At 47.5% G+C, this 23,837-nt stretch overlaps 2 protein-coding genes across 2 annotated transcripts in view; one reads left to right on the top strand and one right to left on the bottom strand.

Annotated features, from left to right (window-relative positions):
• The window catches only part of dennd6a (DENN/MADD domain containing 6A), a 342,604-nt gene that overhangs the window by 233,959 nt on the left and 84,808 nt on the right, over positions 1-23,837 (bottom strand). The gene's annotated exons all lie outside the window — the stretch shown is intronic.
• The window catches only part of stab1 (stabilin 1), a 72,022-nt gene that overhangs the window by 24,456 nt on the left and 23,729 nt on the right, over positions 1-23,837 (top strand). Inside the window, 23 exon segments of the mRNA XM_080495326.1 lie at positions 590-703; positions 2,037-2,232; positions 3,285-3,380; positions 3,468-3,513; positions 4,788-4,867; positions 5,424-5,549; positions 7,050-7,123; positions 7,806-7,877; positions 11,853-11,972; positions 12,052-12,099; positions 12,798-12,872; positions 14,586-14,732; positions 15,756-15,890; positions 16,970-17,029; positions 17,987-18,163; positions 19,888-19,964; positions 20,583-20,655; positions 20,969-21,001; positions 21,003-21,116; positions 21,610-21,666; positions 21,755-21,787; positions 21,790-21,898; positions 23,267-23,416. Of these exon segments, the coding sequence (XP_080351452.1) occupies positions 590-703; positions 2,037-2,232; positions 3,285-3,380; positions 3,468-3,513; positions 4,788-4,867; positions 5,424-5,549; positions 7,050-7,123; positions 7,806-7,877; positions 11,853-11,972; positions 12,052-12,099; positions 12,798-12,872; positions 14,586-14,732; positions 15,756-15,890; positions 16,970-17,029; positions 17,987-18,163; positions 19,888-19,964; positions 20,583-20,655; positions 20,969-21,001; positions 21,003-21,116; positions 21,610-21,666; positions 21,755-21,787; positions 21,790-21,898; positions 23,267-23,416 (2,212 nt within the window).

The following is a 23,837-nucleotide window of genomic DNA, read 5'->3' as shown; positions in this document are numbered from 1 at the left end:
TTACCGTCTGTCCTCTGAGGACCAATGAGGACCAATGAAGACCAATGAGGACCAATGAGATTGCATCTTATTGTCAACCGTTGCCGGACAAAGTCCACGTTGTGTTGAATGAAACCGAGCTCAGGGGGTTCTGAGGGTCTGAGGGTCTGAGGGCCTGAGGTTCTGAGGGCCTGAGGTTCTGAGGGTCTAAGGGTCTAAGGGTCTCAGGTTCTGAGGGTTTGAGGTTCTTTGGGTCTGAGGGTCTGAGGTTCTGAGGTTCTGAGGGTCTCAGGTTCTGAGGTTCTTAGGGTCTGAGGTTCTGAGGTTCTGAGGGTCTGAGGGTCTCAGGTTCTGAGGGTTTGAGGTTCTTTGGGTCTGAGGGTCTGAGGGTCTGAGGTTCTGAGGTTCTGAGGGTCTCAGGTTCTGAGGTTCTTAGGGTCTGAGGTTCTGAGGTTCTGAGGGTCTCAGGTTCTGAGGGTCTGAGGTTCTGAGGTTCTGAGGGTCTGAGGGTCTCAGGTTCTGAGGATCTGAGGGTCTGAGGGTCTGAGGGCCTGAGGGTCTGAGGTTCTGAGGGTCTGAGGTTCTGAGGTTCTGTTGTGTTCCACTGCAGGTCAGAGATCAGTTTCCCGTCAACATGAAGTCGAACTGTAAATACCGGTCCCGGTCTGGAGGCCGAGGGAAGACGGTCCCGGGCTGCGTCATCAACTGTGTCCACACCACCACGGTACCGGTCCCACTTCCTGTCCCTCCTGATCCACGTCCTCCACACTTCTGGAACTTAGTGTCCCTTTGAGTGTCGTCAGTCAGACGTCACCGTCCTCCTTTAGAACCGAGCTGAAGACACTTTTATTCTGTGGCTTTTCTTTTATTTTGTCTTATTATGTTAAACATTTTGTCTTCAGCCAGTTCAAATTCGTCTCCGAATCAAGCTGACGTGACTTTTAACCAGAGAACCAAATGACTGGAAGCTCGTCAAAGTTCTTGTTTACGGATCCGTCCAGACTCATCCAGATGTTTTTACATCTGGAAAGTCCAGGGCTGAGCCCTTAAAGTCCCGGTGAAATGTAAAACACCACTTTGCAAAAAACGATAGTTGTGGTTCTACTTGTAAGGTTCCTCCGACTCTGCCCCTCCACTGTTGTCGCATAACAAAGTTGTTTGAATTTTGAATCTCCAGCCGAGGAAGTCGGGGGAATCCTTCTTCTTCGTGGGCCGTTGTGGGCGGAGCCTATGTGTGACGTCACGAGTTGTGCAGATCTCGATCTGTTGTGTTTATATCGGCTTGTTTCCTCTTAAATATCCACGTTTTTACAGTGTTTTGAAGTTATAGTCGGCGTTTTATGAGCCTTGATGAAAGATTGAGCCTGGAAGAGACCAGAGAGGAGAAAAGGAGCACGGGCGGCAGGAGCGGCTAGCCGTTAGCTCATGCGGCTAGCGGCTAGCAGCTAGCGGGAGCCGCTAGTGGCTAGTAGACGATCAAGTAACACCTGGACTCATCTTCGGTGATTCCACGCAGTCGTAAAAGCTCTTGGACGTGTTGGATCCAGGAAGCCGGTCGTTCTGCCAAAAGTCAGGAGCCTCAAAGCCTCAAAGGTGAAAAGTGGCGGCTGCTGAGGCGAGGAGACGAGGACGAATGGAGGACGAAGCGTCTTCTGCTTCCTCAAACATGTTCCAGACGGGGTCACCGATGGCAGAACCACCTTCTGTGTCTTCTTCATCAATCACTGGGTTTGAAATGACCATGATGATGAAATCTGGTTCAATTCAGCCTCTTCGTGGTCAAAACTCTGATCCTCCATAATGTAAACACAACTTGGGCGTGTGCACAACTCGTGATGTCACTCTGTTATTGTCAGAAGCTCCGCCCAGCAGAGGAAATAGCGCCGTTTATCGGCTATTTTCTCTCAGATTGTCGTGTTTTAACATTTTACCTTCAGCCAGTTAGCAGGAAAACGTTCTAGATGAGACACCAGAGGGTTCTGGAGGTGGAACCTTCATTTCACTGGGACTTTAACAGACGCTCCAGACGCTGTCGTCACTCGGTGTCTGTGCTGCAGGACCACTCCTGCTGCCCCGGCTACTACGGCCACGAGTGCTTCCGGTGCCCCGGGGCGGAGGGCAGCTGGTGCTCCGGCCACGGCCAGTGTCTGGACGGGAGCCTCGGCAACGGGGAGTGCCGTTGCTACGAGGGTTTCCATGGTACCGCCTGCGAGGACTGTGAGCCGGGGAGATACGGAGTCAACTGCTCCTCCAGTGAGACACACACACACACACACACACACACACACACACACACACACACACACACACACACACACACACACAAACACGGTTTTTATGAGCTTCCTGCTGCAGACACATGGGAGATGCGTTCAGGTACATCACGTCATCGTGACCTTTCTTTTTCTTTTTTTTTTTTTTTTAATATTCAAAATTTGGTGGGTGTGGCTTATATCCAGGAGCTCATTGGTCCTGAAAGTGACAAATGTTTTTACCCCAAATCTCCTCCGCCTGTGAGGTTATTAGCAAACACAGCATATACGTTGGTAATATTATGATCTCTTGATTCTGTCTGTTTAAAAAAAAAAATATATATATATATATTTTTTTTTTTTAATGTATGCTGCAATGGAGAGCACAAGGACCTGAGAATAATGTCACAGTAGTTTTAAAATAAAACAATGACGTTACCAACCTCAGCTTATAAAGTCTCGTCTTCTAATGAACCAATAGTTCAGTGTTTTTCTACCTTTTTGAGCCAAGACACACTTTTTTCTTTGGAAACATCTGGAGTCACACCTCCACCATGGTAAACTCTGTAGCCTCTATTAACAATATAAAGTCTTTCTCATCAAAGTTTTATCAACAGGAATCCAGTAAATCCAGAAAGCAAGGACTTTTTTTAATAGTGACTCCCTCAGTGTGAAACCTGGACCTGATGGATGAAGAGCTGAGATCCTGGTTTTCAAAAACTTCTCCATCACTGTCACTGACACAGTACTTTGATACAAGATGGTAGCAGGAGGTGGAGATGAACCACACTGACGTCTGTCACTTTACATTTCACCGGCAAAGTTCTGTGCTGCCCTCTAGTGGTGAAGAGTATTTATACATCATTACTCTGCAACACACTGTCGCTGTGAGAGCAAAGGTTTTTTAGAAAAAAATGTGAAATGTGATAATTTCCCACGGCTCACCTGACGATCTGGAGGAAACACCAGTGGTTGAGAAACTCTGGACTAATGAACCATCTAGAAAGTGAAACCTGCATGTAGACCAACGACGTGGTTCCTCTTGTGTTCCAGAGTGTGTGTGTAGCCACGGCAAGTGTGACGACGGTCTGGCAGGAAGCGGCAAGTGTTTGTGTTACAAAGGCTGGAAAGGAGCGACCTGCTCTATAGGTAGCACACACACACACACACACACACACACACACACACACACACACACACACACACACCTCTTATCTTGTGGAATGTGTGTTGCAGAGATCAAGGACGACGCCTGTGGAGGCGCGTGTGACGAGAACGCAAAGTGAGTCCTGCCGTTCGTCGGACGCTTCAGGATTCAGACGACGAGCAAACAAGAGAAAAACAGTGATGGTAGTTTAGTCGACACAGCGAGCAGCTGTCCTCGTCCTCCACAGCTGTCCTCGTCCTCCACAGCTGTCCTCGTCCTCCACAGCTGTCTTCCTTTCAGGCCACGTCCACACCACCAGAAAAACCATCTGTCTTCTCCTCAGCCTTCTGCAAAAACATTCCGTCCCTATGAACTCAACACGAGGCTTCAGGACATGTAGTACACATGTAGTACACATGTAGTACACATGTAGTACACATGTAGTACACAGTCCAGGCCTGTAGGGGCGCTGTGACTCACCAAACACACCAAAAACGCAGAAGAAGACAGAGGACATAGAAATTCAGTAGCTTCTGCAGCTTGTAGTCCCTGATTGTTGTGGTTATTTGATGACATCACAGACGTGGGGGAGGGGGAGGGGGGGGGGGGGGGCATGACCTCATCTTTATTCCACTGATGATCGTCTTTGCCGACCCCCCAGGGTGTAGACGGCAAGGCAAAGACGATCATCTGTGGAAAAAATATGTCCGTCAAACATGGAGACATCAGACTGGACAGGGAGGACAGGAGGACCGGGAGGACAGGGGGACATGAGGATAGGGAGACATGAGGGCAGGGGACAGGAGGACCAGGAGAACAGGGGACATGATGACCAGGAGGACATGAGGACCAGGAGGACAGGGGACATGAGGATAGGGAGACATGAGGGCAGGGGACAGGAGGACCAGGAGAACAGGGGACATGATGACCAGGAGGACAGGGGACAGGAGGACTAGGAGGATAGGGGGACAGGAGGACCAGGAGGATAGGGGTACATGAGGACCAGGAGGACAGGGGACAGGAGGACCAGGAGGACAGGGGAGATGAGGACCAGGAGGACAGGGGGACATGGGGACCAGGAGGATAGGGGGACATGAGGACAGGGGACCAGGAGGACATAGGGACAGGAGGACCAGGAGGACATGAGGACAGGGGGCATGAGGACAGGAGGACCAGGAGGATAGGGGGACATGAGGACAGGAGGACCAGAAGGACAGGAGGACCAGGGAGATGTGAGGACCAGGGGGACCATGAGGACAGGAGAACAGGAGGACAGGGTTGTTCAGGCTGGAGCCCCCCCCCCCCCCCCCCCACCCCCCCCAGGACGTCTCACCTCCAGACGGTTCATGTGATTAATGTGATTAAAGTTCCCGTCGTTGATTTGATGTTGATGATCGTCTCTGCTGCAGCTGCATCACGGCGCCCAACGGCCAGGCTGCTGTGTGTGTGTGTGCAGCGGGGTACCAGGGGAACGGGACGCACTGCAGCGGTACACACACACACACACACACACTGTTTTTATTCCTTGGCTTTTTACCCACCTTGAGACTCTGCTAATCTTTGTTTCTATCTATCTATCTATCTATCTATCTATCTATCTATCTATCTCTGTATGTTTTCCGGAAGAAAGATGGATGAATGGAGGGATGGATGATGGGTGGATGGATGGATGATGGATGGAGGGATGGATGAATGTCTGGCTGGCTGGCTGGCTGGATGATGGGTGGATGGATGGATGATGGATGGAGGGATGGATGAATGTCTGGCTGGCTGGCTGGCTGGATGTATGGAGGGATGGACGATGGAAAACCCAGCACGTATTGAGACGTATTCGACTGTTTTGTTGATGAAAATCTGAAAGTTTTTCAAGAAACCAGTTTTTTTCTTTCTTTTTCTTCAAGCAGAAGCACAAAAACCCAACACAAGGTAGTTTGTGGTAGTTTGTGGTGTTGTGGTAGTTTGTGGTAGTTTGTGGTGTTGTGGTAGTTTGTGGTAGTTTGTGGTGTTGTGGTCGTAGAGCCTGACGGTGATTCTCTCCCGGGCAGAGCTGGACCTGTGCAGCCGGTCCAACGGCGGCTGCTCGGAGTTCGCCCAGTGCAGGAAGGTGTCGGCGGGAGAGCGGACCTGCAGCTGTAAAGCCGGCTTCACTGGAGACGGCGTCGTCTGCCTCGGTGTGTTTTACTCTACTCTCATACTGCCGCTCCGGCAAGGCCACCAATTCAAGTATTTAACGTCTGGGCGGGAGTTTCTGTCTTCAAATCCAACAAATCAAAACGCCGTTCTATGGAAGTAAAACTGTGCCGTCAGATTTCTAACTCTGAATTTTGTTTTTACCATGGAAATCAGACTTTGAATGTTAAAAGCTGTCGAATTTCAAGTACGCATCTTTTTTTGCTTTTGATTTTTTTTCGACATCTAAAAATATTCAGTGTGTAAAAATTCAATGTGTCTAAAAATTCAGCTGCAAAAAAATTCAGCTGTGAAAAAATTCAACCGCAAAAATAAATTCAGCTGCAGAAAATTCAGCTGTAAAAAAAAATCAGCTGCGACAAATTCAGCTGTAAAAAAATTCAAACGCAAAAAAAATTCAGCCACAAAAAAATTCAGCTGCAAAAAATATTAAGCTGTGAAAAAATTCAACTGCAAAAAAAATTCAGCTGCAAAAAAATTCAGCCGCAAAAACAAATTCAGCTGCAAAAAATTCAGCTGCAAAAAAAATTCACCCACAAAAAAATTCAGCTGTAAAAAATTCAGATGCGAAAAATTCAGCTGTAAAAAAAATTCAACCGCAAAAAAAATTCAACTGTAAAAAAATATTAAGCTGTAAAAAAATTAAACCGCAAAAAAAATTCAGCCGCAAAAACAAATTCAGCTGCAAAAAAAATTCAGCTGCCAAAAATATTAAGCTGTAAAAAAATTCAACCGCAAAAAACATTCAGCTGCAAAAAATATTTAGCTGTAAAAAAATTCAACCGCAAAACAAATTCAGCTGCAAAAAACATTCAGCTGCTAAACAGCCAGAATCTCTGTGTCATCAGGACGATGCAATCGAAACCTGTCTTGTTCACCCAACGTCCAATCAAGGGAAGCTTTGTTGGTCACGTGACATGTGCTTTTATGGCAAAAACTAATTTTAACAAACATAACCAGGTCATTGACGGCGGTGGGGAGGTTAGAATTAGTTTTTGCCATAACAAGCACTGCGCATTTTTTTTACAGCTGAATTTTTTTGCAGCTGAATTTTTAGACACATTGAATTTTTATGCACTGAATATTTTTTAGATGTTGTTGAAAAAAAATCAGATGCAAAAAAAAGATACATACTTGAAATTCGACAGCTTTTAAAATTCAAAGTCTGATTTCGATGGTAAAAAAAATTCAGTTAGAAATTCAAATTCAGAATCTGACGGCACAGTTTTACTTCCAGACCGTTCCTCTTGTTTGAAGGAGTCGATAGATGACATGTTAGATAATAAAGAATCAACAGCCACAGGTCTCTTGGTTCATCCACACATGGAAGGGTTCATTTTTATCTCGCTGAGTCGTGAATACTTGCAGGTTTGGAAGAGTTCAGCACAAAACGTTACGTGTAAAGAAAACCAGACACTTTGCTCCGTTTTCCTTGGTCGTGAATGTCGTCATGCTGCATTGAAGATGTGGTTGGTTCACAGAGATCGACGGCTGTCTGGTCAACAATGGCGGCTGCAGCCAGAAGCAGGAGTGCCTCAGGGCGGGGCCCAACATTGTAAGAACCACCGATAGGATGCTGCGTCGCCTCACACGTCAGCCGACGCCCAGCCGTTTGTGTGGCGTGAAGTTTCAGCAGTTTTATTTTAGTGAGGCTCACAAACTGGTTTTATATCAAGTAAACCTCATTTTGGAAGTCGAACCTGCTGCTCTTATATGTTGTTCAGTGAAAATAGTTCAACCTGAGAACTGGAATAACAACACTAAATGTTCTGTTCTATTTTATTTTATTTTATTTTGTTTTGTTTTGTTTTGTTTTGTTTTGTTTTGTTTTGTTTTGTTTTGTTTTGTTTTGTTTTGTTTTGTTTAGTTTTGTTTATTTTGTTTTACTATATTATATTTTACTATATTATATTTTATTATATTATATTTTATTTTATTTTATTATTTGACATTATATTATATTATATTATTTTATATTATTTTATATTATTTTATATTATTTTATTTTATTTTATTTTATTTTATTCATAATTAATGCAACTTGTGCTATTATGCTTTGGAATATGTGCTCAAATATAATGTAGTAAATGACATCCAGCAAACCAGACCTGCACTAATGTCATTTCATAACATTTGAAAAAACCCAGCAGCATTTAAATAGAATAAGTGGAGGAGAAGAAGGGAGGATGTGGTGAAAGGCAGGAAGCAGACTGACGGCTTGTTTGTGTCGCCTGCAGACGTCCTGCAGGTGTCGGCAAGGCTTCAGGAGGAGAGGGCGCGACTGCGAACGCCTCAACCCCTGCAGAACCGTACGTCTGTCATCCGCCTCCCGTTACACCGACACTTCCTCACTTCCTCACTTCCTCACTTCCTCACTTCCTCCGAGCAGCTGAAGCGTCTTTCACCATGAAGAAACACGCTGTGAACATATATGACCTTCAAAATTTACTGTTCAGTATATATGAAATAAATGTACCGTTTATTGGATTTATCATAACCTAACAGTCCCTCCTGTCTCCTAACAGTCCCTCCTGTCTCCTAACAGTCCCTCCTGTCTCCTAAGTGTCCCTCCTATCTCCTAACAGTCCTTCCTGTCTCCTAAGTGTCCCTCCTATCTCCTTACTGTCCCTCCTATCTCCTAACAGTCCTTCCTGTCTCCTAAGTGTCCCTCCTATCTCCTTACGGTCCCTCCTATCTCCTAACAGTCCTTCCTGTCTCCTAAGTGTCCCTCCTATCTCCTAACGGTCCCTCCTGTCTCCTAACAGTCCCTCCTGTCTCCTAAGTGTCCCTCCTATCTCCTTACTGTCCCTCCTATCTCCTAACAGTCCTTCCTGTCTCCTAAGTGTCCCTCCTATCTCCTAACGGTCCCTCCTATCTCCTAACAGTCCTTCCTGTCTCCTAAGTGTCCCTCCTGTCTCCTAACAGTCCCTCCTATCTCCTAACAGTCCCTCCTGTCTCCTAACAGTCCCTCCTATCTCCTAACAGTCCCTCCTGTCTCCTAACAGTCCCTCCTGTCTCCTAACAGTCCCTCCTATCTCCTAACAGTCCCTCCTGTCTCCTAACAGTCCCTCCTGTCTACTAAGTGTCCCTCCTATCTCCTTACTGTCCCTCCTATCTCCTAACAGTCCTTCCTGTCTCCTAAGTGTCCCTCCTATCTCCTTACGGTCCCTCCTGTCTCCTAACAGTCCTTCCTGTCTCCTAAGTGTCCCTCCTATCTCCTAACGGTCCCTCCTATCTCCTAACAGTCCTTCCTGTCTCCTAAGTGTCCCTCCTGTCTCCTAACAGTCCCTCCTATCTCCTAACAGTCCCTCCTGTCTCCTAACAGTCCCTCCTATCTCCTAACAGTCCCTCCTATCTCCTAACAGTCCCTCCTGTCTCCTAACAGTCCCTCCTGTCTCCTAACAGTCCCTCCTATCTCCTTACTGTCCCTCCTATCTCCTAACAGTCCTTCCTGTCTCCTAAGTGTCCCTCCTATCTCCTTACGGTCCCTCCTATCTCCTAACAGTCCTTCCTGTCTCCTAAGTGTCCCTCCTATCTCCTAACGGTCCCTCCTATCTCCTAACAGTCCCTCCTGTCTCCTAACAGTCCTTCCTGTCTCCTAACAGTCCCTCCTATCTCCTAACAGTCCCTCCTATCTCCTAACAGTCCCTCCTGTCTCCTAACAGTCCCTCCTATCTCCTAACAGTCCCTCCTGTCTCCTAACAGTCCCTCCTGTCTCCTAACAGTCCCTCCTGTCTCCTAACAGTCCCTCCTGTCTCCTAAGTGTCCCTCCTATCTCCTTACTGTCCCTCCTATCTCCTAACAGTCCTTCCTGTCTCCTAAGTGTCCCTCCTATCTCCTTACGGTCCCTCCTATCTCCTAACAGTCCTTCCTGTCTCCTAAGTGTCCCTCCTATCTCCTAACGGTCCCTCCTATCTCCTAACAGTCCTTCCTGTCTCCTAAGTGTCCCTCCTATCTCCTAACGGTCCCTCCTATCTCCTAACAGTCCTTCCTGTCTCCTAAGTGTCCCTCCTGTCTCCTAACAGTCCCTCCTATCTCCTAACAGTCCCTCCTGTCTCCTAACAGTCCCTCCTATCTCCTAACAGTCCCTCCTATCTCCTAACAGTCCCTCCTGTCTCCTAACAGTCCATCCTGTCTCCTAACAGTCCCTCCTATCTCCTAACAGTCCCTCCTGTCTCCTAACAGTCCCTCCTGTCTACTAAGTGTCCCTCCTATCTCCTTACTGTCCCTCCTATCTCCTAACAGTCCTTCCTGTCTCCTAAGTGTCCCTCCTATCTCCTTACGGTCCCTCCTGTCTCCTAACAGTCCTTCCTGTCTCCTAAGTGTCCCTCCTATCTCCTAACGGTCCCTCCTATCTCCTAACAGTCCTTCCTGTCTCCTAAGTGTCCCTCCTGTCTCCTAACAGTCCCTCCTATCTCCTAACAGTCCCTCCTGTCTCCTAACAGTCCCTCCTATCTCCTAACAGTCCCTCCTATCTCCTAACAGTCCCTCCTGTCTCCTAACAGTCCCTCCTGTCTCCTAACAGTCCCTCCTATCTCCTTACTGTCCCTCCTATCTCCTAACAGTCCTTCCTGTCTCCTAAGTGTCCCTCCTATCTCCTTACGGTCCCTCCTATCTCCTAACAGTCCTTCCTGTCTCCTAAGTGTCCCTCCTATCTCCTAACGGTCCCTCCTATCTCCTAACAGTCCCTCCTGTCTCCTAACAGTCCTTCCTGTCTCCTAACAGTCCCTCCTATCTCCTAACAGTCCCTCCTATCTCCTAACAGTCCCTCCTGTCTCCTAACAGTCCCTCCTATCTCCTAACAGTCCCTCCTGTCTCCTAACAGTCCCTCCTGTCTCCTAACAGTCCCTCCTGTCTCCTAACAGTCCCTCCTGTCTCCTAAGTGTCCCTCCTATCTCCTTACTGTCCCTCCTATCTCCTAACAGTCCTTCCTGTCTCCTAAGTGTCCCTCCTATCTCCTTACGGTCCCTCCTATCTCCTAACAGTCCTTCCTGTCTCCTAAGTGTCCCTCCTATCTCCTAACGGTCCCTCCTATCTCCTAACAGTCCTTCCTGTCTCCTAAGTGTCCCTCCTATCTCCTAACGGTCCCTCCTATCTCCTAACAGTCCTTCCTGTCTCCTAAGTGTCCCTCCTGTCTCCTAACAGTCCCTCCTATCTCCTAACAGTCCCTCCTGTCTCCTAACAGTCCCTCCTATCTCCTAACAGTCCCTCCTATCTCCTAACAGTCCCTCCTGTCTCCTAACAGTCCCTCCTGTCTCCTAACAGTCCCTCCTATCTCCTAACAGTCCCTCCTGTCTCCTAACAGTCCCTCCTGTCTACTAAGTGTCCCTCCTATCTCCTTACTGTCCCTCCTATCTCCTAACAGTCCTTCCTGTCTCCTAAGTGTCCCTCCTATCTCCTTACGGTCCCTCCTGTCTCCTAACAGTCCTTCCTGTCTCCTAAGTGTCCCTCCTATCTCCTAACGGTCCCTCCTATCTCCTAACAGTCCTTCCTGTCTCCTAAGTGTCCCTCCTGTCTCCTAACAGTCCCTCCTATCTCCTAACAGTCCCTCCTGTCTCCTAACAGTCCCTCCTATCTCCTAACAGTCCCTCCTATCTCCTAACAGTCCCTCCTGTCTCCTAACAGTCCCTCCTGTCTCCTAACAGTCCCTCCTATCTCCTTACTGTCCCTCCTATCTCCTAACAGTCCTTCCTGTCTCCTAAGTGTCCCTCCTATCTCCTTACGGTCCCTCCTATCTCCTAACAGTCCTTCCTGTCTCCTAAGTGTCCCTCCTATCTCCTAACGGTCCCTCCTATCTCCTAACAGTCCCTCCTGTCTCCTAACAGTCCTTCCTGTCTCCTAACAGTCCCTCCTATCTCCTAACAGTCCCTCCTGTCTCCTAACAGTCCCTCCTATCTCCTAACAGTCCCTCCTGTCTCCTAACAGTCCCTCCTGTCTCCTAACAGTCCCTCCTGTCTCCTAACAGTCCCTCCTGTCTCCTAAGTGTCCCTCCTATCTCCTTACTGTCCCTCCTATCTCCTAACAGTCCTTCCTGTCTCCTAAGTGTCCCTCCTATCTCCTTACGGTCCCTCCTATCTCCTAACAGTCCTTCCTGTCTCCTAAGTGTCCCTCCTATCTCCTAACGGTCCCTCCTATCTCCTAACAGTCCTTCCTGTCTCCTAAGTGTCCCTCCTGTCTCTAAATATAAATTGAAATAAATAAATCTAAAGTGAAATCAATAAAGTGAAATATGTCCAGTAAACAAACAAACAAAGTGAAATCAATAAATAAAACTGTGGTTGCAGAACAACGGCGGCTGCAGCAGGTATGCTAGCTGCAGTCCGTACGGCGACGGCGACAGGAACTGCACCTGCAAAAGAGGACACGTCGGAGACGGCTTGGTGTGCCGCGGCTCCGTGGACAACGTGAGGAGCCTGACCTCTGACCTCTGACCCCCTCCCCCCTCCCCCGCACTCACAGCACCACGTGTTTCCTCTCCTGCAGGAGATTCAGCAGAACTCCAACTATTCCTTCATTCGCTCCATGTTAGCGGTGAGTCGTTACTATTATTACTATTAAATGATAAGATTTCAGTTTTACACCTTTGTTGTTCATCTTCTGTCGAGAATTAAACGTGTGTTTATAAACACTGCTTAACGCTCCAGAGAGACTTATTTTAAAGAGGTAAATAACATTTGGTGCAACACGTGTGCATTTGGGGGCGACGGTGTCCCGGGAAGGACAAACAGCTAGAAATACTTGGTCCAGCACCATCTAGAGGCGTCTTCCAGTATCACAGCCACGGCCTGTTTACACCAGGGGCGTCAAACTGGTTTCAGTTGAGGATCCACATCGACCTGATCTGACCTCTGACCTCTGGAAGCCGACAAGTCAAACAGAACATTAAACTGCAGATCTGGACAAATGTCAGAGTCTTCCTTCTTTTGATTCTTTTGTAACTGCAAGAATTTGCCATTTGTCTATTCTGAAATATACATATTAAAGTAAGTCAGATATTATTATATTTGTGAAAAAACCCTCAGTCACCTTATCTGGTATCGTATTTTTATTCAGGATTAAAACAATTTGTCATCATCTGGAAATTGTTTTGAGTTTACGTGTCTAAAGTATCACTTCACATAAGTTGGACTCGTTGTTTTATTGTGAAAGGCGTTGCGTCATGTGACCTCCACATTAATGTCGGGGGTCAAATTCTGACCAAGGGCGGTTTTGAATGTCATTTTTGACAGATGGAGGGTCCCGGACTGTACAACAAAGGACCGTACACCGTCTTCTCCCCGGCCGGAGGCGTCAATGACACGGTGGTGAGCGACGGCCAGCAGGAAGCTCCACAGGCTTCCTCCGTATTTCAAAATTAAACGCCTGACACTAAGTGAAGCCATGTCTGCGTTGTGCCCTAGGTGGCAGTGTTGTGCCTGCTGCTGCTGCTGCTGCGCCTTTAAGTCGCTCAATGTACCACCTTGTGGCGCAAACTTGTATTTCGGCACAAATGTATTTATTTATTGAACGAGAACATTAACAAACTGTAGCGGTGGCTGAGCATGTGATCAACAAACAAAGAAAACACAACAAAACAATAACAAAACAGAAATACAAAGGGGGGATAATAAATAAACTAATACAGCTTAACAATAACAAACATATTAATCTGGGCTTTTACATTGAAATTAAATCAAAAGAGAAAGAGGAAGGACTGTTAGGAGACAGGAGGGACTGTTAGGAGACAGGAGGGACTGTTAGGAGACAGGAAGGACTGTTAGGAGACAGGAGGGACTGTTAGGAGATAGGGGGGACTGGTAGGAGACAGGAGGGACTGTTAGGAGATAGGAGAGACTGTTAGGAGACAGGAGGGACTGTTAGGAGATAGGAGGGACTGTTAAGAGATAGGAGGGACTGTTAGGAGACAGGAAAGACTGTTAGGAGATAGGAAAGACTGTTAGGAGACAGGAGGGACTGTCAGGAGAAAGGAGAGACTGTTAGGAGACAGGAGGGACTGTTAGGAGACAGGAGGGACTGTTAGGAGACAGGAAGGACTGTTAGGAGACAGGAGGGACTGTTAGGAGACATGAGGGACTGTTAAGAGACAGGAGGGACTGTTTGGAGACAGGAGGGACTGTTAGGAGACATGAGGGACTGTTAGGAGACAGGAGGGACTGTTAAGAGATAGGAGGGACTGTTAGGAGATAGGAAAGACTGTTAGGAGACAGGAGGGACTGTCAGGAGACAGGAGGGACTGTTAGGAGACATGAGGGACTGTTAAGAGACAGGAGGGACTGTTTGGAGACAGGAGGGACTGTTAGGAGACATGAGGGACTGTTAGGAGACACGAGGGACTGTTAGGAGACAGGAGGGACTGTTAAGAGATAGGAGGGACTGTTAGGAGATAGGAAAGACTGTTAGGAGACAGGAGGGACTGTCAGGAGACAGGAGAGACTGTTAGGAGACAGGAGGGACTGTCAGGAGACAGGAGAGACTGTTAGGAAACAGGAGGGACTGTTAGGAGATAGGAGAGACTGTTAGGAGATAGGAGGGACTGTTAGGAGATAGGAGGGACTGTTAGGAGACAAGAGGGACTGTTAGGAGACAGGAGGGACTGTTAGGACATATGAGGGACTGTTAGGAAACAGGAGGGACTGTTAAGAGATAGGAGGGACTGTTAGGAGATAAGAGGGACTGTTAGGAGATAGGAGGGACTGTTAGGAGATAGGAGGGACTGTTAGGAGACAGGAGGGACTGTTAGGAGACAGGAGGGACTGTTAGGAGACAGGAGGGACTGTTAGGAGACAGGAGGGACTAATAAACCTGTTGTTATGTCCTTTAAATCACTTCAGTATTGCAGCACTAAATGTACTTGTCCAAACTGTGAACTGCTGACCCAGCAGATCTTCTCGATGACGACATCATGGCTGTTTTCTCTTTCTGCTGGATGTTTGAGGTTCAACCGTAAAACAACTCACATATTTGCACGTGAGGCGTGTTGCCCCTGTCCGTTACCGGTCGACATGTTGTTCCTGCAGATCGAGGCGTGGAAGAAATCCGGGCGTTCCGTGGACCTGGCGTACTACCACGTGGTTTCCTGTGAAGTTCTGACCTTCAGTGACCTGAAAGCCACGAAGCGAGCCGTCGCAATGTCAGGACACACTCTGCACTTCAGCATGAAGGAGGTAGCACACACACACACACACACACACACACACACACACACACACACACACTTCCTGGTTCCTCCAGGTTCCCAGTGATCTGAGGCCAATAGTTCAGTGTTTTTCAACCTTATTGAGTCAAGACACACTTTTTTCTTTGGAAACATCTGGAGGCACATCTCCACCATGTGAACCTCTGGAGCCTCAACAATATAAAGTCTTTCTCATCAAAGTTTATCAACAGGAATCAAGTAAATCCAGAAAAGTAGTTAGATTAAGTTAGAGTAGTTAGATTACGTTAGAGTAGTTAGATTACATTAGAGTATTAGATTAAGTTAGAGTAGTTAGATTACGTTAGAGTAGTTAGATTACGTTAGAGTAGTTAGATTACGTTAGAGTATTAGATTAAGTTAGAGTAGTTAGATTACGTTAGAGTATTAGATTAAGTTAGAGTAGTTAGATTAAGTTAGAGTAGTTAGATTACGTTAGAGTATTAGATTAAGTTAGAGTAGTTAGATTACGTTAGAGTAGATAGATTAAGTTAGAGTAGTTAGATTAAGTGAGAGTAGTTGGATTAAGTTAGAGTAGTTAGATTAAGTTAGAGTAGTTAGATTAAGTGAGAGTAGTTAGATTAAGTTAGAGTAGTTAGATTAAGTTAGAGTAGTTAGATTAAGTTAGAGTAGTTAGATTAAGTGAGAGTAGTTGGATTAAGTTAGAGTACTTAGATTAAGTGAGAGTAGTTGGATTAAGTGAGAGTAGTTGGATTAAGTTAGAGTAGTTAGATTAAGTTAGAGTAGTTAGATTAAGTGAGAGTAGTTAGATTAAGTTAGAGTAGTTAGATTAAGTTAGAGTAGTTAGATTAAGTGAGAGTAGTTGGATTAAGTTAGAGTACTTAGATTAAGTGAGAGTAGTTGGATTAAGTGAGAGTAGTTAGATTAAGTTAGAGTACTTAGATTAAGTGAGAGTAGTTAGATTAAGTTAGACTAGTTAGATTAAGTTAGATTGGCGTCTCTGAGGACAGCTGGACTCTGTCGCCCCCTGCAGGGCTCACTGTGGATCAACAACGTGTCCCGGGTGGTAGAAAGCGACTACACAGTGGTGAACGGCGTCATCCACCAGGTGGAGCAGCTGCTGACCCCGTACCAGCTGGAGGACCAGCTGCAGCTCCAGCCCAACCTGGTGACTCTCTCTCTCTCTCTCTCTCTCTCTCTCTCTCTCTCTCTCTCTCTCTCTCTCTCTCTCTCTCTCTCTCTCTCTCTATCTCTCTCCCTGGTGACTGTCTCTCTCTATCTCGCTCTCTCTGTCTCTCTCTCTCTCTCTCTCTCTGTCTCTCTCTCTCTCTCTCTCTCTCTATCTCTCTCCCTGGTGACTGTCTCTCTCTATCTCGCTCTCTCTGTCTCTCTCTCTGTCTCTCTCTCTCTCTCTCTCTCTCTCTCTCTCTCTCTCTCTGTCTCTCTCTCTCCCTGGTGACTGTCTCTCTCTCTCTCTCTCCCTCTCTCTCTCTCTCGCTCTCTCACTCTCTCTCTCTCACTCTCACTCTCTCTCACTCTCTCTCTCTCTCAATCTCTCTCTCTCACTCTCTCTCTCTCTCACTCTCACTCTCTCACTCACTCTCACTCTCTCTCTCTCTCTCTCTCTCTCTCTCCTCTCTCTCTGCTCTCTCTCTCTCTCTCTCTGTCTCTCTCTCTCTCTCTCTCTCTCTATCGCTCTCCCTGGTGACTGTCTCTCTCTATCTCGCTCTCTCTGTCTCTCTCTCTCTCTCTCTCTCTCTCTCTCTCTCTGTCTCTCTCTCTCTCTCTCTCTCTATCTCTCTCCCTGGTGACTGTCTCTCTCTATCTCGCTCTCTCTGTCTCTCTCTCTGTCTCTCTCTCTCTCTCTCTCTCTCTCTCTCTCTCTCTGTCTCTCTCTCTCCCTGGTGACTGTCTCTCCCTCTCTCTCTCTCTCTCGCTCTCTCACTCTCTCTCTCTCACTCTCACTCTCTCACTCTCTCTCTCTCTCTCTCACTCTCACTCTCTCACGCACTCTCACTCTCTCTCACTCTCTCTCTCTCTAACTCTCTCTCTCTCTGTCTCTCTCTCTCCCTGGTGACTGTCTCTCCCTCTCTCTCTCTCTCTCACTCTCTCTCTCTCACTCTCACTCTCTCTCACTCTCTCTCTCTCACTCTCACTCTCTCTCTCTCACTCTCACTCTCTCACTCACTCTCACTCTCTCTCACTCTCTCTCTCTCTAACTCTCTCTCTCTCTCTCTCTCTCTCCAGATGAATTTAACCACAGCGATTTCCTTCTACGGCTACACCCGCTTCTCCAGGCTGCTGGAGGTAATAACGGAAGTGCTGCAGCGCCACCAGGAGGCGGTGGTCGTTCGCCCTGAGTGACGGAGGCTTCAGGCCTGCTGCCGTCGATGAGGGCGTGGGTCTGGGGTGGAGCGAACAGCAAACACAGACTCACCGTTTCCATAGCAACTGACGGCCATGTTCACCTGTGAATCTCCTCGTTTTCCATCAGATACAAACTCTCTGATCCAAAACCTTCACCTTAGTGCAAATATAAAGTGTGTGTATAGTGTATATATAGTGTGTAAATAGTGCTTTTATAGTGTAAATAGAGTGTATATAGTGTGTATATAGAGTGTAAATATAGTGTGTATAGTGTGTAAATAGTGTTTTTGTAATATATAGTGTAAATAGAGTGTATATAGTGTAAATATATGTATGTATAGTGTATATATAGAGATATATAATATATATAGTGTAAATGTAGTGTATATATATATAGTGTGTAAATAGTGTAAATATAGTGTGTGTATATCGTGTATATATATTGTGTATATAGAGTATATATAACATATATAATGTAAATATAGTATATATAGGGTATATATAGTGTGTGTGTGTGTGTGTGTGTATACACATACACACTATATATAGACTATACACACTCTACACTCTATATACACACTATATATACACTATACACACTATATTTACACTCTATACACACTATATACACACTATATACACTCTATATACACACTATATATACACTATACACACTATATTTACACTCTATACACACTATATACACACTATATACACTCTATTTACACACTATATATATCCTATACACACTACACTCTATATACACACTATATATACAGTATACCCAGACCCAATGGTGTTTCAGAGCCGAGTTCTGCTTCAGTACAGAAACACTTCCTGGGTTCATTTTCCAACTGAGCCAACCGGGAGTGACGGTGTTGGTGGTGCTGTGTGCAGGACTCTGGGGTGGTGCCGCTGCTGGACATGAGCCTCCACCAGCCGTACACCATCTTCTGGCCGTCCAACCAGGCGCTGGACGCCATGGCGCCCGAACGCTGGCGCTGGCTCACCAGCCCCGACAACCAGCAGCAGCTCGCCGCCATCGTCAAGGCTCACGTCGTACGGAACATCAAGGTAGACGTCTGCTTGACGGACGTCTGGCGTTAGTGAATCGGGATCAATACGCTTCTTGGCCTTCGTCTCACAAGAACTCTGTACCTTCTGTCTGGAGGTTCTAGAGCCGGGGAGTTAAACGTACGACCTGCGGCTCAAAAGCACGGCCGGTTTGTAAAAAAAGGAGAAGTTTATTTTGAAAATTTCACTGCGTTCTGCATCAGAGGCTCCATTAACGTGTCTCTGCCCTCAGATTGTCGTCCTTTTTGCTACAAATTGGTTGGTTTTTACACAAATATCGACTTTTCATCACGTCTACAGTAAAACCTCTGATGTAGGGACGCCCTACAATCCAAGGGCATGTCCAAGTGTCCCCTGAAGACAGGTGTCTTCTCTTGAGAGGGACGGGTCATGAGGACAAATTGTAGTACGAGTTGATATTTAACAAACCAAACATCAAATATGTTCTGGTTATTTAAAAGAACAAAATTGAACATTGAGTACAATAAAAATACATGTATATAAGATGTTTACAATATAATGATTAAATAAGATTTAAAGTACTTCAGGGACCACAAACAGTCCAGTTTCATCCTGAGTGACCAGACTGCTGAAATATCGCTATAATACCCTTTGAAGTTACACTTCAAAGTGTTTCTTTGTTGTGGTCACAGTGTACGGAATGAAGCTGTCTATATTTTTACAAGATCAAACAGTTAGAACTGAAAACGATTACAATCTCAACAGAAAGTCCATTTTAATGAACATTCTGGTGCAAAATACAATGAACTGTCAAAATAAAACTAGTATAAATCCTCTATAAGCTCCTTGGTGGGTTTATGTTCTCTGCTGTTCAGGGAATGTCAAACTTTACTGTACCAGAGTACGAGGGACCTCAGACTCGTCCTCCATCCTGTGCACTAGGCTCCGCCCCTCTGCTGGGATTTTCGGGATCATTACGTTACATTATGGATCGTTACGTTATGGATCGTTACGCTATAGATCGTTACGTTATGGATCGTTACGCTATGGATCGTTACGTTATGGATCGTTACGCTATGGATCGTTACGCTATGAATCGTTACGTTATGATCGTTACGTTAGGGATCGTTAGATTATGGATCATTACGTTTTGGATCGTTACACTATGGATCGTTACATTATGGATCGTTACGTTATGGATCGTTACGCTATAGATCGTTACGTTATGGATCGTTACGCTATGGATCGTTACGTTATGGATCGTTACGCTATGGATCGTTACGCTATGAATCGTTACGTTATGATCGTTACGTTTTGGATCGTTACGCTATGGATCGTTACGTTATGGATCGTTACGCTATGGATTCTTACGTTTTGGATCGTTACGTTATGGATCGTTACGCTATGGATCGTTACGTTATGGATCGTTACGCTATGGATCGTTACGTTTTGGATCGTTTCGCTATGGATCATTACGTTTTGGATCGTTACGCTATGGATCGCTACGCTATGGATCGTTCTCTGCGCCACAACAAAGTTTAAAAATCAAAATGTAAAAGTTATAATGAGTTATAAATTTACCTGTCCGACACATTTAAGGTGAAATTCAGACCGTTTGTGACCCGGAAACTAAAATGTCTTTGAGAAAAGAAGATTAATTTCTGAATCCTCAACAAATCGATTAGTCAATGTAGTGTGTGTGTGTGTGTGTGTGTGTGTGTGTGTGTGTGTGTGTGTGTGTGTGTGTGTGTGTGTGTGTGTAGCTGCTGAGCCTCTCGAGAAGCACGAACCTGTCGTCTTTCCGCTCCATGCACGGATCCTCCCTGAAGTTGTTGCCATGGTGACCGCTCCCGTCACATGGCACAAACACTTTGAATGAGCGGCGAGGACGTCTTAGATCTTATTTTTTTCACGAGCGGATCGAACATCCACGGCAGCTTGTGACGATCAAACGGACGGAGGAAAACGTCATTTCAGGTCCTACTAATATATTCTATAATCATTTACATATAGATTCCTAAAGACTTAAACCTCAGGCAAACAAAGTAGAACCAGTCCAGAACACCACTTGTACCTGCACTCTGTGGTGTTTCAAGAAGTTCTAAATGAAGTTACACAATAAACCTTTTTTCACATTTTTATTCTCGCCTGAGAAAAAAGAAAACTTCTCATATTCTGAGAATTGGAGGTTTTTTAAATCCAGCAAACTGACAGAGGAAGTCCCAAAGTTCAGCTTCCCACCAAACTGAAGGATGTGCAGCCGAACACGACCCGAACAGGACGGAACGGGACGGAACGGGACGGAACGGGACGGGACGGGACGGGACGGAACGGGACGGGACGGGACGGAACGGGACGGGACGGAACGGGACGAACGGGACGGAATGGGACCGAAAGGGACGGAACGGGACGGAACGGGACCGAAAGGGACGGAACGGGACGGAACGGGACCGAACAGGACCGAACAGAACGGAACAGGACAGGCGCTGAGGCGCTGGGACACTGAGACACTGGGGCACAGGGGCACAGGGGCACTGGGACACTGAGACACTGGGGCACTGGGGCACTGGGGACACTGGGACACTGAGACACTGGGACACTGGGACACTGGAATCCAGTATGAAACAAGCAGACATGACGGAGACAAGTCCCAGCAGACCAGGACACATGAACCTGTTGCAGCAGGAAGGAATCAAACATGGGGGACAGAAAAGACGTAATAAAATGTGAGACATGATCTGAAGACGCCGATAAAGACGTCTTCGCTGTGGTTGCTGACGCCAGAGCAGCGTTAGAGTCGTTCTCGACAGCTTGACCTCCTGCTTCATGTGTGTCTCTGCTCAGGGGGACATCCTGATCAACGGGGACGCCGCCCGGCCTGCAGCAGCGCCACATGAGCTTCAAGGTGGGCGTGGCCTACGGCATCGACCACCTGCTGGAGCCGCCCGGTCTGGGGGCGCACTGCGACGACTTCCAGAACAAAACCACCTACGTGAGCAGACGTCCGTCCTTTAACTCGTCCTGACGCGTCTCTGATCGTTTTTTGCATTTTCGTTTCAGGAAAGTTGAGCGTCTGAGATGTAGTGTTCACCTTCGGGCCACTAGAGGGCGCCGGTGGTTGTTTTTGAAATGACCTGCATGTTTGAAGACGAGCTCAATCTTCATGCAAAGATTCTTGGAGACGATTGTTATTTTTACTTTTATTTTTCCCTCTTTACACTCATTTGCTTTTGTCTTTCATCTCTTGAAACTCTTTATATTTCCTTTGTTGCTCAGATTCCAAATGAAGCTGCTTTGATCTTCCTGGACGGAGTTGTTTGTCCTTGTGTTCTGGTCGTTTTACATAAAGGGACATTTTTGAGTCCAAACCCCGATCAAGTCTGAACAAAGTGGAATTACCCTCGTTAAAATGGTTTAATCCACCGTCATGCTGCTCCTGAAGTCTTGAGTTTCAGAGCTGAAATGATCCGTTTGTTGTTGTTCAGGGTCGTTGTGGACGATGTTCCTTACCTCCAACCTGCTCCTTCAGATACATCGACACGGTGAGATGTGGAAACACAAACCTCAAAAACCCAGCAACTCACTACATACCCCTCCTTTTATAAATATGTAACGACGCCCCCCCCCCAGGGAGAAACGATGGTGTGTGTCCAGCCTGGGCGGAGTACAGTGTGTACTCCAGCCACTTCAGCAGGGCCGGGTGCAAGAGGATCTGTACCTACAAGGCCTGGACCCAGAAGTGCTGCAAGAACCATTACGGCCGAGACTGCCAAGGTGGGGGGGGGGGGGGGGGTACTATACAACTACTGCCATGGTGTGGGGGGAGGGGGGGGGTACTGTACAACTACTGTCAAGGTGGGGATGGGGGGGTACTTTATAAGTACTGCCATGGTGGGGGGGGGGGGTGCTGTACAAGTACTGCCATGGTGGGGGTGGTGGTACTGTACAAGTACTGCCAAGGTGGGGGGTACTGTACAAGTACTGCCATGGTGGGGGTGGTGGTACTGTACAAGTACTGCCAAGGTGGGGGGTACTGTACAAGTACTGCCATGGTGGGGGGGGGGGGTACCATACAACTACTGCTAAGGTGGGGGGGTAAGGTACAACTACCACTGCCATCACTTCAACATGAGGTGTGTAATATTGAGAAAACTGCACTTTAACACCACAACCAGAGACGTTTCCTCACTTAACTACAATTAAGAAAAACTATTTTTAATTAATTGTTCCTGTGTCTTTCAGAGGCATCAAGACAATTATTACCAGGAAACGGACGTTTTTTTTTCTTTATTATTCCGCTTCTGCTTCCTCCCATATTTCAGTGCGTAACGAGTCGGTTCATAAAAAAATATCTCAAAACGTGCGGAATATTGGAGAATAGTGTGTTTCTATTTATATAAGGGCGACGCCAGCGGTTTCTAAAAACAAAACGTAAAAAATGGTGAAGAATTTCCAATGGGAGCCGAGAAAACAATGCGATTAATCGCAATTAATTGCTTAATTTTTTAATCTATCGCCAGCGCTAGTTTTGACCTGATCCCGGCGCAGTGGGGAGGTGACGGTGTTGTGGGTGTGGCTCAGTGGGCTGGTGACGGTGTTGTGGGTGTGGCTCAGTGGGCTGGTGACGGTGTTGTGGGTGTGGCTCAGTGGGGTGGTGACGGTGTTGTGGGTGTGGCTCAGTGGGGTGGTGACGGTGTTGTGGGTGTGGCTCAGTGGGGTGGTGATGGTGTTGTGGGTGTGGCTCAGTGGGGTGGTGACGGTGTTGTGGGTGTGGCTCAGTGGGGTGGTGACGGTGTTGTGGGTGTGGCTCAGTGGGGTGGTGACGGTGTTGTGGGTGTGGCTCAGTGGGGTGGTGACGGTGTTGTGGGTGTGGCTCAGTGGGGTGGTGACGGTGTTGTGGGTGTGGCTCAGTGGGCTGGTGACGGTGTTGTGGGTGTGGCTCAGTGGGGTGGTGACGGTGTTGTGGGTGTGGCTCAGTGGGGTGGTGACGGTGTTGTGGGTGTGGCTCAGTGGGGTGGTGACGGTGTTGTGGGTGTGGCTCAGTGGGCTGGTGACGGTGTTGTGGGTGTGGCTCAGTGGGGTGGTGACGGTGTTGTGGGTGTGGCTCAGTGGGGTGGTGACGGTGTTGTGGGTGTGGTTCAGTGTGTCCAGGAGGGGTGGAGGCTCCCTGTGGGAGCCGGGGCTCCTGCAGCGACGGCGTCTCGGGTCTCGGTCACTGTCGCTGTGACGACGGCTTCAGGGGGACTTCCTGTCAGCTGTGTGACCAGAACCACTACGGACCCAACTGTACCGGTAGGACCTGGACCAGGAGGGGGGGGGGAGGGGTGGAGGAAGGCTCACTCCTTCCTCCTCTTCCTCCCTTCACCCTCTCGCTCTCCTCCTCCTTCTCCTCTAGCTTCTTCTTCCTCCCCTTCCTCCCCCACCTCCACCCTCTCCACCCTCTCCTTCCCCCCTCTCCTCCACCTTCTCCATCCTCCCTCCCCTCCTCCCCTTCCTCCCCCTCTCCTCCGCCCTCTCCTTCCTCCCTCCCCTCCTCCCCTTCCTCCCCCTCTCCTCCGCCCTCTCCTTCCTCCCTGGCCTCCCCCTCCTCCATCCTGTCCTTCCTCCCTCTCCTCTAGCTTTTCCTTCCTCCCCCACACTTCCACCCTCTCCTTCCTCCCTCTCCTCCACCCTCTCCATCCTCCCTCCCCTCCTCCCCTTCCCCCCCTCTCCT

The sequence above is a fragment of the Blennius ocellaris genome (genome assembly GCF_963422515.1).
Source record: "Blennius ocellaris genome assembly, chromosome: 4".
NCBI lineage: Eukaryota > Metazoa > Chordata > Actinopteri > Blenniiformes > Blenniidae > Blennius > Blennius ocellaris.
Note: the sequence above shows the minus strand (reverse complement) of the source record. Positions and strands in the feature narration are given on the sequence as shown.